Genomic DNA, 15735 nt, shown 5'->3' with positions numbered 1-15735 from the left:
CCCTCGTCGTGGGGATGGGGCGGAGCAGCGGCCCGGCTGCTCTCCGTGGGTCACTGGCACGCATTAAGAGGAGCGGGCGATGTCCGCTCAAGCGCAGCCTGCGAAGGCACCTGCGGACGCGAGCGGTGGAGCTGGAAACCTGACAGGCAAACAACCAGCACAGAAAAGGAAACACAGCTAGAGAGCAGGGCCCCAGCTGCACGCTGGCGGCTGTTTGCAGGGATTCTCACAGCAAACAGACACGCCAGGTTACGTGAGCGTGGTGTGCAGCTCACCGTCGTGGTGAGTATTCTTTTTACAAAGGCTCCTTTTCCATGGACAGCTGCTTCTTTCATTAATGTACAATTAAATAACTTATCAATGCGACTTCTCTAATATGGGGGGGGGGGGGGAGGGGGGAAAGTCGATTCTTTTGATAGGTTTTATAAACGTTGGTGGAATAAATCTATTTCTTGGCAACACTCGGGAAAATTAAATGGACTGCAGTTCAGAAAATGGAGGTCTTTCTCTGGTCAGAGTGGAAGACAGGAGCAGACCTCTCGCGTCAAGGCGCATTATTTATTTCAAGTTCAGGTTCAATCCATCACCATCTCGCCACCCCGGACTTGTCCCAGTGCAAACACCGCGTCTTTAAGCTCATTACTGCAGCCCCGCCCCCGCTGACTAATGATTGACGTCTCATAAAGCGGCGCGGTGCTGAGGGGCGGGGCCACGCAGTCTCTGTACTCCAATCGTGGCCCAGGGGGCGGGGACAAAGCTCAATACTCTCGCAATGTGTCAGCCACCCGTCCTAAGCTGAACAAAAGCAGCGGATCGTACCAAGGCGCTCAAAAGCTGCGCGTTTAAAACCTATGTCCTTGCGCACTGCAGAAACATAGCAAGAGAGGAGAGAGAAAAAGTTTGCATTTCTCCAAAGGCTACGGGCTTACTTATTGCAAAGGATTTTGCAGCTAGGTTTAAAGTTGAAAGTATTTTTTTCTCTCCTGCAGAGTAGGAGTGGCTAAATCCAAAGCCAGCAGTTCAGATCAGATTTCACTCAGACCAGCGGGTGGAGAGCCGTAGAGGAGGCTTGTTTTTTACCCCTTTTTTTCCTCTCTGGTCTTCATAGGGAGCAATCGAGGAAGGGAGGGAGAGAGGGTAAAAGAGAGAGAGAGAGAGGAGGGAGGGAGACGCACATAGATCCGAAGGAATTTTCTTAGGATATTCCTGTAGCCCGAAGGGGGGACGCGTGTCTCACTAGCTTTGGGGGGACAGGCAGCGAAGAAGACTGAGATGGACGAGCAGCCCCGGCTGATGCACTCTCACGGAGTAGGGATGGCCGGACACCCCGGCCTGTCTCAGCACATGCAGGATGGCACGGGGGGGACGGACGGGGAGGGAAGAAAGCAGGACATTGGAGACATTTTACAGCAAATCATGACCATTACAGACCAAAGTCTGGACGAAGCACAGGCCAGGTAAGCTGTCGGATGGAGACCTCCAACTCGGCACATGCTGTAAATTACCTTTGCCGTGTCGTGGGATACTTAAAATAGCAATTGCCGTATAATTAAGGGCTGTAAAACAATTAACACGAGCTGGCAGAAGCTAGCAGTAAGGTTGCTAAAATTAAGATGGAAATTCCGACTGCCTAACGTCTTTACAAGCGTGACAGACGACGCATTGCTAACAATCCCGATGCGATAATTTAGGATAAACTTTGAAAAGCACGAACCTAACGCTCTAAGCGATTAAATTATGTTTAAGCACAGGGCATGGTGGTAGACATCTGGAGATTTTGCATTGGGGAGCGGGCTGCCCCCAGCTAGCTAACAGGCTAACGTTGCATCTCTCCAGTTTATGCCGTTGTATTCCGGGCTGCTAACTCGATACTCCTCTCCAAGTCCGATTGCGTGTTGCGTGTTGGCAGTTTTAATCTTTGCAGCCACTATTGGCTTTATACACACACAACCGTATCACAGCGATGGGATAATCCTTGCCTGATAGTTTTTATTTTATTTATAATTTGAAATGTATTAATATACCATTGGAATAATAATTTGTATACAACGTTAAGTTCTGCATTTAAGTGCAAGCACAGCTTAACTTGGTTCATATAAAAGGTGATGTATTACGCTTGTCTCACCTTATTAATGAATGCATAAAAATAAATGGATAGAAACACGCATCTCAAACGCAGCGAGTGTTTTTGCACCACCCGTCTAGCCACTTCGTAGTGAGCTCGGGATTACACTGGCCAGTAAATGTTGTTCAGTATAATTTATTATTATTACTAAGGTGCGAAAAGGCGCGTGGAACGTCACGCGGCCAGCTGCGAAAATAGCGCGAGGCGAAGGGCGACACGTGCGCCGGCCGTACGCTGTTTACGGAAGACACTGTCAGACGGGGACCGAGCCTCGGGGACAGGGGGGACCGGGGGACGCCAGCAACGGGGGACAGGGGCCCGGCACGCCGAAGGGCGCCTTCGTGGAGACGGGGCAAATTGGGCCTGTCTCACTGAGTGTCATCATCATTATCAGCATTATTGCCATCATTATGGTTTTGCTTTATTATTTTATTATTGTTTTATTATTATTGTATTATTATTCTTTGTAGTAGTAGCATGATGAGCAAGTTATGTGCTGCCGTCAAAGTCATCAGTAGAACTTTTATTTAGTATGTCAAAAATAATATTGCGATGATAATTGCACGAGTCCGTTAATATAATGTACATTAAGTTAAGTGTTTAATAATAATAATAATAATAATAATAATAATAATAATGCTTATAATATGAACTTGACACATTTCTGGTGTTTTTACCAAACGGAATATTTTGGAAGTATTTCTAAAAAGAAAACAGAAAATCTAATTTTAAATTTTACACTACCAAATGTAAAGGTATACAATAACCAGAATTTCTTTGGAATTATGCGATGATTTAGCAAAACCGGAAGTCATTATAATTTAAAATTTTACTTTGTAATTTTCTGATACACATATACAGGAAACTGCACACAATATTGCTGCTGTTTGCTTAATATTTTCATATATGCAAATTTGAGTTTAAGGGAAAAGTCAAGGGTCGTGTTTATGCCAAAGCCATTCTACAGTCGCTGTGTTAAGAAATAATAATAAAGTCGGCGTGTTTTATTTTTCCCTTATTTTCATCGTATCTTATTCATCACTATTGTTCTCGCGCCGCACATGTACGCGGCGCTAATGAAAATTTGCCCTTATCAGTATGAGCGCTTAAGTTAATGCGGCGCTGCCCCGTTTGCGGCTGATTTAAGCGCCCTTGCCTGTTTTGTTTTAGGAAACATGCCTTGAATTGCCACAGAATGAAGCCGGCTCTCTTCAACGTCTTATGTGAAATTAAAGAAAAAACAGGTAAAAGATCACCTTGTTTGTAAAAATGCCTAAGCGTAATGTGTTCTTTTCCGTACAGTTAATTTTCTTTCAGCAGAAGTGGTCATGAATTTTACTATCACTGCCTTCTTGTTTGTATATGCTGCTTGTAACTTCTGAGTATATTATATACAGTTATTTTTATTTATTAAATTAAGAGAATTTTTGTGCTGTATTGGTATTTGTGAATTAAGTGCACTGTTTAACTTAAGGCAGTTGTTGGAAAATAAAATGCAGTGTTTTTTGTTAGACATAAATTTGGAGCGAGGCAGTTGCGTGGCTGTAATGTACTCGCAGCTCTACAATTGCTTGACTCATATTGACTAAAACATTGAATGGAAACGTCATTAGTGCAGAAGTGAGATATATGGCTGACATCCTCTTGATGGGATTTCAACACCGTGGAGCCTTTAAATGGGAGTCGAGCGGCACGCTCTCGTGCTCGAGCGCCACACTCGGTCCTGTCGAGCACTTTGTGTTTTTCCGAGGTGTCAGAAGGAGATTGTTTGTGCGGCAACATGCTTTCTGTCACGGGAGGGCGTTGGATCAGGTGTGCGTGTGTGTGCACGCGTCTCAGTGGGCAGCGCAGCTTGTTCGCGTCGCGGCATGGAGACGCACTCCGCGACGTAGGTGACCTTATCGAGATGCTGCAGAGGTCTGTGAGATGGTGCTGGTGCCGGGGTCTTGGGTACCGTGGCTTCGAGGAGAGATGCGTTTTCAGCTGCCAGTCGTCGGCTTCGCTGCGATACTTAGCCACATTCCTGGCCCGCTGACGTGCTTCTCCTCTGTCTGTACGGTGAGGGTGCAACATGGTGCATCTTCCTGCCGTGCGAAGGGTTGGCTTGCTCCTGGTGTCCCAAGGATTGACCCCTTCGTAACAAGGTCTTGGGCAGTGGGGGAGGGAGGGGGGGGGGGGCGGCCATACGACGGGCTCTGCATCTCGTCAGCTTCAGTTTCTGTGATCTCCGGTGTATGCAGAGTGACGTGGGCCGGCCGGGGCCAGGGTGCACCTTGTGTGGTTCTGTGAGAGCCGCGAGTCGCGCTTCACTGCTAATTTCCTCGATGGCGGGGGGGGGGCGAACGCTGCGGGTGTCACCAAGGCGCTCACTCGATCTCCTTACGTCATTAATCTAATAACTTGTCTTTCTGTTGCCGTGGAGTTGATTATTTTTTTTTCTCCCTATCATGCTGTTCTGTACTGTTCTCCTTTGAATACTCTCTAGGACGTTTGGGCATTTGTCGGTATTTAAGGACAATGTCTGCGTCTGCTCCAGCTCATTGCGTGAAATGGAGGTGGACAGTGGCCAGGTAAACGAGGTCATCCCTTCTAGCTAATTAGCCCCAAAGTGTAATTCAGCGAGATTCCTTTGCCGTGAAGTGCTGTCTGCCCACAGCCTGCCGTTAATGACGGGGCCTCGCCGAGCCGCTTTTATTGAAGTTTCCTCCCCTGTGAGTCGCCATGAATCGACCTCTGTTTGTGGGACGTGGGGGCCCTTTCGGCCCGGCCGCTTTCTTCTCCCCTCTGTTGTTCTGCGAGGTCCTCGGAGAAGTGATAGACTTGCGCCGGGTGTTCTACACCCTGGCGTTTCTGTGGGTTCATCCAGAGTTCGAATGGCCACAGAGAACAAAGTGACTTGGAGCTCTTCCTGACTGCTGGGGCCTGATACTCGGCGGCCGCCGGCAGCCCTGGGCTGGGGAGGCGTTCGGAAGGAGGCTTCCCTGCTTTGTTTGTTTCTCCGCCGCTTTCCGAACGGAGGAAGTTCTTCCAAAGGAGGCCATTTTACCTAACAAGTCATTTTTATTCGGAAGGAGATCTGGATTTGCTTTTATACTTTTGTACCCTTACCCCACCACCCCCCACCACCCCCCCCCCACCCCCTACCACCCCACCACCCCCACCACCACTAGCCTCGTTGCAAGGTAGTACGTTTTTATTTAATTTGGTCTGTACCGCTCATTTTCAGCATCCATGCACTTGAATCTGGAAGATAAAGACTCTGCAGGGGAACTCCTTTGACTCGCGAATTGGGACCCCCCCCTCCGGGGGGGGGGGAGGGGTTGCTCTCTTTCACCAGACGACTGCATGCCTGCCATTGTTGGAGGGCTGATGGTAATTCTTTCAATACGTAGCATGTTGCATTGTCCTGGAGTCCTTTATCATGTATGCTGTGAGCTCTGGGAGTCGAAGCCCTCTCCCTGTGTGCGGCACCCCGGGAAAAGGAAGATTGACATTTAAATGGATAAATTAATGAAGTATTGTGATTCGGTTTCCTTTTTACAGTGCGAGAAATAATGTCGTGAAGTTTTGCTGAAAGCGAGTGAAGCGTCTCCCTCCTTGTCTGGAAACCGTGCCGGTCTTGCTTACGGGCTCCACTTGTTTACTGGATTTCTCTCTCTCGGGCTGAACTTTGTAGATGCAGTCCCCATAAGCCCGTTCTTTTATTTTTATCTTTTGTCCTGGTCCACCGCTGTGCTGACCGTGTTCTGGGCCCTTTGGACTGTTTCAGTCATGCTTTTGCTTTCGGTTTAATCTGCATACTGCTGCCTAAGACTTGTTTCTCCTCTCTGCACATGCGATATTTATAAACGCGCCCCCCCCCCCCACCCCCTTGCCTGTGAGTTATTTCCATCTATTTTCGGTGCTTGAAGTTTTACTTTAGGGATAGAAAATTCACGTGCTGTTTTTGAGTGGATCATTCATGATTTATATTCCCTTTCAATTTGGGCCTTCGCGTGTGCAGCCTCATCGGTCTGTGGTTCCATAACCGCGCGTCCTATTGCGTTCCTGCCGTATCTTTACCGGCTGCGTGAGGCCGGCGCTGAAGACCGTTTAAAAATAACGATCCCTGTATAAAGCTCCGTGGGCCTGTGAGGACACCTCCACTCGTCTCCGTAATTCAGTCCCTCCGCATTTAATTCCAGGATGTATTTTTGCTCCGTGCAGCCGGCGCTGAAATTATTCTCCACCGTGAGCAAGCGAAGGGACTCCGCGCGTCTGGTGACATTTGCCGGGATTGTGCTGAGCGCGGCGTCCTGCTTTTTTGTCAGTTCTTTTTAAATTTCAAAGGGCCGGGCCGTTTCCAGACTTGTACAGTCACAGCCGCGTCCCGAGTGGATTGTGAAGCGGGACCCATTAAGCCAGCCGCCATCCCGCTCACCAGGCTGCCCGGGGCCTTGCTGCGGCCGGCCGGGTCTCCTCCAGCGGCGTGTAGAGCTCTCGGTTCGCCGTCCACCTCTTAGGAGTTTGAGGAGCCCGCCCCGGCCCCCCGCACTGGCAGATCCTTTTGGGTAATCTCCAGAAAGGTTTTTTTTTTCCCTCCTCCTTACACCCATGGCAGTAATTAAACCTCAAGGGCTGGTTACTGTTTGATCAGCAGGCTTTTATTTTATTTTGTGCGAAGCGCCGCTGTGAGTAAGGGGGTACAGCGTGAAGGTGACTGACGCGCGCATAGCGATGCGGTAATCCGCAGAGTGGGACGAGCGAGATTTGCGGGATTTTAATGGCCGGCGTACCTGGTGGCGTGCGACCATCCCCCCGCCCCTCCCCCCCCCCCCCCCCCCCCCAGCCGTGTCTGCGTCGTCTCAGGCCATCTCAGAGCTGACTGACAGCCGGGGAGGTGCGGAGGGCCGACCCTGGGGCAGGGGGGCCTGAACTTCTGACCCCCTCTGTGTATTTTTACAGAGGCTGGCCCGGCTGTAGGAGGCACTCTGTAAACATGCGTGGCTCTTTGTCAGGCCGCAGGAAAGCGACAGGAAGGAAACACTCATTTAAGCCAAGTGCTTTTTCTCTCCATACTCAGGTTTTAGTTTTTTTTCCCCGTATCGCCCAGTACGGCTGTGTATTCCAAAGCCCTCTCCCCAGAGGAATGCTGAATTCCACAGGGTCTGCACCGGGATACCGAACGCAAGGAAAATAAGAGAATGAGGTCGCTCATTTGTTTCTTTTTCTCTCCGTTTGTTGTCTGTGAATGTTCCAAGTCCCCGGCGTTCGGCTGCGTGGCCGCGAGACTCCGTGAATTTCCGCGGAACCATTACAGAGAGGGGTGGTCGGCACGTACAGGTTCGGGTTGTCAAAGGAGGCCGGCGGCAGGCCGACCGTCCCCAGGTGTCGGGTTTCGGAGCGGGAGAGATGAGGGCTGGCGTGCGCGGCAGATCGCTGAGGCTGCCCACGGCTGGGGGCTCGCGATGCCAGCCTGGGCGAAGCTGATAGCTCTGCTACACTGTTATCTGTTTCCTCTATTAAAATTATATTACATTGACTGAAAGTTTGGCCTTAACCATAAAATATACGTTTCAGCATTTTTCTTCAAGGGGGAAAGTGTCTTTCAAAAAATTTTTATCAGTGCAATTTTAATTTTTATATATAGTGCCCTTAAGAAAAACCTGCTAGGTTGAACAAATTTAAAAACATCGTGGAAGGATGTTATTCAGCGCTAAATGATAGCGCGGCAAAATAAGCAGGGAAGTAACGAGTGTGAGGAAGCAGAAAGTCCAGAAAGACCAGCTGGCCGTCTGATAAAGACCCGTATCAAGGCTGGCGGTAATGGTGCCTCTGGCAGGGATGCCTTCTGACGGAGGGCTAGCAGCGGACGGCGATGGCGTGCGACACACGAGCGGCTGCAGAAACAAAGGCGGTGCAGCACAGAGCGTCGCTTCGACCTGATAAATTGAGACGTGGCTCCCTGCTCTGCTCTGACTCTCCCTGGCCTGCTCCCCCTCTCCGGCCCGCCGTGTCACGCTCCGTTTTGCACATGGGGGCGGCGCTGCTCGTCTTGACTGTGGCCTCCCCCGGTCGCACCGCATTACGAAATGGCGCGGGGGCCAGCCGGCCGCAGCGAGTCCAAAAATACACCCGGACGAATCCGTCCCCCCGGAGGCCAGGTCTGGCTAGTGGCCACAGTCCTGACAGCACAGCGAAACCTTGACATGCTCCTCCTCCGAAGACCCAGTGTCATTCACGTGCTTAAATTGGGGTTTTATCAATCAAAATTGGTTCCAGGTGCTGTTACGCTAAGCAGAAACATTACAGACAGACACTCAAATAGTCCGTCAGCACGTGAATCTCGCCAGAGATCTGTTACTCTGCTGCGGGAATACTTAGGAGACCAACATGGTGTGTTTTACTCTCTGTTGACATGGGGAATCCTTATCAGACGTACAGAACTCCAGCGCTAGTTCTGTGGCGCGCTAACCTTGCCTGGTACATCCGCACTCTGCGTGCTGCTCTCCGGATGAAAAGCCGGACGTGGGAGCATTGGTGTCGGGGCAGAGCAGGTTCCTACCTGCGGAAAAGTCCTCTGCAAACTTGCGCTGCAGCGGGCTGGATGGTGCCGGCTTCCGGGGAAAGCGCAACGGGCCGTTTGATTAGCGTGTTCCTGTTGGACGTCGCCTCCTTCCTTTCATCCTTTGTCCTCCTGTTTTTGTTGTTGTTGTTTTTTGTAATCAAAATTATTCTCTCTCTGCCCGAATCGCCCGGTGACACACAGGGACAGAAGGAATCTCCACAGATTTCACAAACATCTTTCTAACTTCTCTTCCTTTGATTTTTGACCTTTACTGTAAACGGTAATAGCATCTCTGTAATCACTCGTTATTTACTGTAAAAATATTGAAAAAGTCCTAGATTCGAGTATCTGGATTTCTGTACTATATACGATTACTTGCACATATTCCTATTATCAATATTTGATGTGCCCAGAATATTATGTATCATGTAGGACGCGCTCTATTGACTAGATGCTTTTTTATTAAGATTTGTTTTGTATTTTGAGTCGCAGGTTGTGTTTTATTTATCTCCTCTGGGGGGGGGTCAGGAACCGTCTGATTTGTTATTTTATCTGGAGGGACAATTAGGTGCCGTTTGAGAAAAAGCTGCAAACTGATGGGGCCTTTTCTAATTAGCGCTCCCTTTCAGAAGATGGAGCTGTTACACATTGTTTTCATATTCAGCACTTGAACAATGGGGAGTTGGGGGGGGGGGGGGTGGTGGGGGGCAGGCTTTTGATTTTTCTCTTGTATTAATATGACTATTTATAGTAGCGGAGTGTCACGGAAATTGCTTTTGTGAACGAAACAAAAGTAGAAAGGGTTGGGGTTAGGAGACTTGCCGTGTGTGTGTGAGAGAGAGAGAGAGAGAGAGAGAGAGATGTGTGATTTTAAGTTCTTCCTGGGGTCTTCCTTCGGTGGAGGTGCAGGGGGAGATCAAACAGCCAGCCCCGGAGATGCACTGTCCGCTCTGACGTTTGCCGCTTCAGCTGGCAGTCAGGCGTCTGATGTTAGACCTTGTAAGATCAGGAGTGCAGAGACTCAGGTTTGGTTGGGATTGTGTGGCTTTTGTGTAGAATTAGTTTTTCCTTACTTGAGATGGAGGGTTGCAGCAGTTGTGTCGCCCTGGTCCTGCTAGGGTCATATCGTTCATTTTCCCTTCATGCGCGGCTTTAAATTTTTGTTTTAAAATTTATTTGTTCCAATCTTGCGTATTTCATACAGATGTTTTTTTTCTTAGTGTAGAGCACAAGATTTTGAAAAAAGAATCTGTGAGCAATAAAGGGCAGCTGTGGAGTCTGTGCTGAACATAAAGGGGGTGTTCATGGTGGGGGGGGGGGGGTGTTTGAGCAGTCCTGCGTACATACGCAGAGCCGTTTGTTTTTCTTGGGGTGGTCGAAGGGGGGGGGGGGTTTGCAGACATCACCACAGCCATTCTGGTGAAAGAAACCGAAAGCCTTTTTTTTGTGGAGAAAATGTGTTTTTTAAGAGCAAGATTTAGGCTTCAATCATGTAAATGTAATATTTTTGTTTTTATAGCGTCGGAAGCGAGTTACATGGTGGAAAAACAGATTTGGTGGGATTCATACTGTTAGAGTGATTACACAATTTTTTTAGAGCTGAATGCATTTTTAGGGTCATTAATTCGCTCAGACGCTTGGCATGTATCTATTTTTATGAGACATGGGTCCATTGATATCCTATTACCCCTCAGGGTCCTATTACCCTCTCAAACAAACACGCACATCAGCCATCCTGAGGACTACAATCGTCTTCTCGGTTACCAGCGCTGCCAACCTTCGAGTGGATTAGGGTGAAATATTTGAGGCCGTCAGGAGTGTCTGAAGGCTTCAGCCACTGAGGGATGGTGCTCGCTCCTTCGGAGTTCACCGTTATTCTGCTTGCTACCTCTGTGTTCGTAAGCATAAAATACCACTCTGTCAGTGGCAAACCAATTTCAGGAATCGTGTCTTTTTATTTTTTTTATGAACGGCTTCAAGTGAAAGCAAAAAATAAAAAATAAAAACACAAAATGCATCCCTGTGGATAACGAATCGGTCCTAATATGATCCGAGATGTTATTGGCAGAAATACGAGAGGCTACTTGTGCAAAACCATTAACCAGCGACTGGAAGAGTCCTGTTTCACGGAGCGTCGATCCGAAGAGCACCCGTGCTGCCCGTCTGTGTGTCCGTGCGAACCCAACGAGGCCGGGCCGGCCTGCTCTGCTCATGTCACACGCCAAGAATCGTGTCTTGCTTGTGATTTCACGTTCGGTATCGCGCTCCCTGCTCGTCAAAAACAAATGTCTGATCTGTAGAGCCTCCAATAGCGTTTCCCATCAGTCGGTGATTGACAGCACCATGCTCTGTGAATACAGCGAGCCTTCATGGCGGCGATGGTGCGCAAGGGAGGGACACGACCACAGTACTCCTCTGTGTCAGGGGGAGTTTCCTCCCGCTCTAGAAATGCAATTATGAATCCATATATTGGCAGTCAAACAGACATGCTCCAGTACACCTGTAATGCATTTTGTGTTCCCTTATTACCAAGCTTAAAATCCGAACCCACTCGCAATTAGGGCTCCTTATAAATTATGCAAATGATCACTGGCATAATTGAGACGTGTTAATCATATTTTAAGAGCCTAATTAAAGAAATGTATAACTGCTGTGCAGTTTGGTAATTAGCTGTGATAACAGGTTTGCAGTGAATTGATTGTTGAGTGTCGCCGGCGTTTCCCGTAGCTGGGAAACCCAAAGGGTCGCAAAGGACCAGAATTAAAAAATAACGGATATGTTATTTCGCGGTTTTGTTTTGATTCTGTTTAGTTTATGTGCAGTATACTGGCCCGCCCTGCTGTGTGGCGTGCAGATTTGTGTGTACGTCTCCTCTTCCTGTTCTGTGCCCGTAATCGCTTTGGCTGGCAGACCTGGCCAGGTCCCGTCTAATAACAGCGGCCTCGCATCCCGAGGAGGGCCCAGCGCATGGCTCGTGCAGCTGTGTTGGAAGAGGGCAGGGAGGATGCTGGGGTTTTCTGGGGAAGAAGAGAGATTGAAGGGAACCTCAGACCAAAGCAGCGAGTGGCTGCCAGTGTGTCCTTGTCTCTGTCCTTGTCTGTATACCTGTCCATATTTCTCTGTCCCTGTCCATGTGTCTCTGTCCCCGTCTGTATTCCTGTCCATATTTCTCTGTCCCTGTCCATGTGTCTCTGTCCCCGTCTGTATTCCTGTCCATGTTTCTCAGTCTCTGTCTGTGTGTCTCTGTCCCTGTCTGTATTCCTGTCCATGTTTCTCACTCTCTGTCCATGTGTCTCTGTCTCTGTCTGTCCCTGTCTGTATTCCTGTCCATGTTTCTCAGTCTCTGTCTGTGTGTCTCTGTCCCCGTCTGTATTCCTGTCCATGTTTCTCAGTCTCTGTCTGTGTGTCTCTGTCTCTGTCTGTCCCTGTCTGTATTCCTGTCCATGTTTCTCAGTCTCTGTCTGTGTGTCTCTGTCCCCGGCTGCTTGCCCCATCTGATAACAGGCTATGTGTCCGTGATCTTGTGTTGGAGCTACTTAATGTTTCCAAGTGATAAGAGGACAGCAAGGCGGCTCTCCAGCAGTCATCAGCATCTCGGTCCAAAGTCCCACGGTGGTCTGCGTTCACGGGTCCGTCCGCCTCTCGTCCTGCTCTGAAGACGCCCTCTGTTCTGCCCCAACTCTCCGTATGCCTTCCACACAAACAACGCCTCACTCTAAAACTGCTTCTCTTAGTCGTATAACATGTACTGTGTTCAAATCAATTACAGCTAAACGGCCTGTCAGTTATTTTATTAGCAGTTGCTTCAGAAAGGAAATTTGTCTGTGAATGGAGTTTGTTCGTCTCCGTGACGGTGTGGGATGCCAGGCTGTTGTGTTATTGCTTTATTTGTCATTGTTGTCTGTAGATTATGAACTCAGAGTAGTGCTGGGTAATATGGCCTTGCCCCCCCTCCCATGTTTTGCTGTGCTTTTAGACCGTTTTGCCAGTGCTAAATTCGCCAAAAATGTATTACAATTCACAGATTTGTGATACACGCTAACCAAGTACAGCAGGCAGCTCTTCCGGCTGCGGTTGCCATATCAACACTACAGGAGTTCATTTTGTCTAATTCCGGGGCCAGTATCTCATTTCCTGCTCAGTCCCTCCGCCCGTGCGGCCCTCCCCCGTGGTGGTGAGGGGCCGGGGCCCCTGAGCAGGCAGGCGGAGCAGTGCGAGAGTCCCTTCCCGGCGCGACTTAGTAAAAATGACACAAATTAATATACACTACTTAAAGCAGAGCAAGACGAATGGGCTGCTTTCGCGCCGGCTTAGTCTGACTGTCAGTCGCTGCCGCTCGTCGCCCAGAATCAACACTAATCAACATTTATTCCTCTTTGCCCTGGGCTCACTGGAACGCCCCCCCCCCCCCGTCCATCTTGCTACGCCTTTCGCCCTCCATCTAGCCTCCCCATATATCACGCTAGCCGTGCCGAGGCCTCCTTAAAGGGGACCCCCCCCAACCCCCCCCCGCCCGGATCAGGGGCCACTTGAGACATTTCCCTTCATTTACATCAGCTGTATGGTGTGGTGAGCTGTGTTAGCGTCTTTGACTTAGCATGTGTGCTGTGGTTGTAAGTATATGTGAGCGCCCCTTCCCCTTTCATTATGTGCGCGTGGATACAGAAGGGGGTTTTGCGCTCATAGTTTGTGAATGTGTGTGTGTATTGGCGTGCCTGTGTGTTAGCGTGTGTGCGTGTTAGCGTGTGTGCGTATTGCTGTGCCTGTGTGTTAGCGTGTGTGCGTATTGGCGTGTCTGTATGTGTTAGCGTGTGTGCGTATTGGCGTGTCTGTATGTGTTAGCGTGTGTGCGTATTGGCGTGTCTGTGTGTGTTAGCGTGTGTGCGTATTGGCGTGCCCGTGTGTGTTAGCATGCGTGCACGTTAGCGTGTGTGCGTATTGGCGTGCCTCTGTGTGTTAGCATGTGTGCACGTTAGCGTGTGTGCGTATTGGCGTGCCTGTGTGTTAGCATGTGTGCTCGTTAGCGTGTGTGCGTATTGGCGTGCCTGTGTGTTAGCATGTGTGCTCGTTAGCGTGTGTGCGTATTGGCGTGCCTGTGTGTGTTAGCATGTGTGCGTGTTAGCGTGTGTGCGTATTGGCGTGCCTGTGTGTGTTAGCATGTGTGCTCGTTAGCGTGTGTGCGTATTGGCGTGCCTGTGTGTGTTAGCATGTGTGCTCGTTAGCGTGTGTGCGTATTGGCGTGCCTGTGTGTGTTGGCATGTGTGCTCGTTAGCGTGTGTGCGTATTGGCGTGCCTGTGTGTGTTGGCATGTGTGCGCGTTAGCGTGTGTGCGTATTGGCGTGCCTGTGTGTGTTGGCATGTGTGCGCGTTAGCGTGTGTGCGTATTGGCGTGCCTGTGTGTGTTGGCATGTGTGCGCGTTAGCGTGTGTGCGTATTGGCGTGCCTGTGTGTGTTGGCATGTGTGCGCGTTAGCGTGTGTGCGTATTGGCGTGCCTGTGTGTGTTGGCATGTGTGCGCGTTAGCGTGTGTGCGTATTGGCGTGCCTGTGTGTGTTTGGCATGTGTGCTCGTTAGCGTGTGTGCGTATTGGCGTGCCTGTGTGTGTTGGCATGTGTGCGCGTTAGCGTGTGTGCGTATTGGCGTGCCTGTGTGTGTTGGCATGTGTGCGCGTTAGCGTGTGTGCGTATTGGCGTGCCTGTGTGTGTTGGCATGTGTGCGCGTTAGCGTGTGTGCGTATTGGCGTGCCTGTGTGTGTTAGCATGTGTGCGCGTTAGCGTGTGTGCGTATTGGCGTGCCTGTGTGTGTATTAACATGTGTGCGCGTTAGCATGTGTGCGTATTGGCGTGCCTGTGTGTGTTAGCATGTGTGCGCGTTAGCGTGTGTGCGTATTGGCGTGCCTGTGTGTGTTGAACACACGTTAATCTTAGTGGTGTATTAGTGTGTTAGCATGTGTGCATGTGCGTATTGGTGTGGTGTGCATTAGCGTGCCTGCATGTGTTGGCCTGTGTACATGTTAGTGTGTGTGCATATTAGCGTGTTTGTGTGCATTAGTGTCTGTATGTTAGCATGCGTACTGTGTTTGCATATATATGTGATCGCTGTTAGCATGCTGCTGGCTACCTGAGGATCTCCTGTATTTACGGTGGGGGGGTCGGGGCTGCCTGGGTGCTGCCGGTCAGCCTGTTAACCTTCACACGGTCTCTGTGTCCCCCCTCCGCCCCCCCCAGTGTTATTGTTCGCCGTGTATCTGCCGAACGACGGCTGCTTTTCTTCTTAGAATTCAGAATTATACATAATTTTACTGACTGTAAGACTGAATGAGACTTGAGTCATAAACATCGTGGTTTATAATGACATACAGACGCGCAAACTGCCTCTGGGTCTTACAGGGCGGGAGGGTTTCCGTCGGCAACGATAACGCGGTTACTGCGTCGCCCATGGAGACCGCCGCGACCTGAGACCTTTAAAGGCAGAACAGCCCCCGCTGTTGTGGCGACGAGCTTCTGGATTCACATGGTGGGGAGCTGGGGGGGGGGCCCAGGCCAGCCTGGGGGCGGCGCATGTCAATAATTGAAAGTAAAGCATCGCAATGAGGTGTGTCTCATCGAGCCTTATGCTAATTTATGCTAATGTGGTTCGCCTCTGCAACCCCCTCTGGTGCAGGAAGCGGCAGTGCAGGTTAGGGGCCCACGCAACCTCTGTCGGTGGCCGTTTTCCGGGGAGCGCTCCGCCGGAGCTGCCCTGATATCCCCCACCAGCTGCCCAGACGGCCATCGCGGTACAGCCGTCTCTGTTTACAGTACGAGGGGATTCAAAATGGCCGCCCAGCGTAAGGGCTGCAGGAGCAGCCCGCGTGTGTCTGTGCCGTGTGCCGCGTGTCAGCGCCACGTGTCAGTGCCGTGTGTCACGCTGCTTGCAGTCCTCGCGGTGACATTAAAGGTGCGTCGCCTCATAAGAGAGAGTGTTTTTTGGGTCATGTGACTCGTGCGAAAGCTCCCTGCACGTGGCGGCGTCAGGCGTGACGGCTTTCTGGGGAGAGGTGCCCGCGCTCCATCGCCGCCGTC

The 15735-nt window shown here is 50.2% G+C and overlaps 1 protein-coding gene across 4 annotated transcripts in view; it reads left to right on the top strand.

Annotated features, from left to right (window-relative positions):
* The first annotated feature begins 778 nt into the window (after nt 1-778).
* pbx1a (pre-B-cell leukemia homeobox 1a) overlaps nt 779-15735 on the top strand; it is a 59554-nt gene continuing 44597 nt past the window's right edge. The window contains exons 1-2 of one of the 4 annotated variants that reach the window (XM_048989395.1): nt 779-1457; nt 3296-3369. In XM_048989395.1, the coding sequence (XP_048845352.1) occupies nt 1273-1457; nt 3296-3369 (259 nt within the window). In that variant the 5' untranslated portion in view covers nt 779-1272. The remainder of the gene's footprint in view (nt 1458-3295; nt 3370-15735) is intronic. The other 3 variants (XM_048989398.1, XM_048989396.1, XM_048989399.1) reach the window with 3 other exon arrangements.

The sequence above is a fragment of the Brienomyrus brachyistius genome, chromosome 21 (assembly GCF_023856365.1).
Source record: "Brienomyrus brachyistius isolate T26 chromosome 21, BBRACH_0.4, whole genome shotgun sequence".
Taxonomy (NCBI): Eukaryota; Metazoa; Chordata; class Actinopteri; order Osteoglossiformes; family Mormyridae; genus Brienomyrus; species Brienomyrus brachyistius.
The sequence above is the reverse complement of the archived record's forward strand: the minus strand, read 5'-3'. Positions and strand labels throughout refer to the sequence as shown.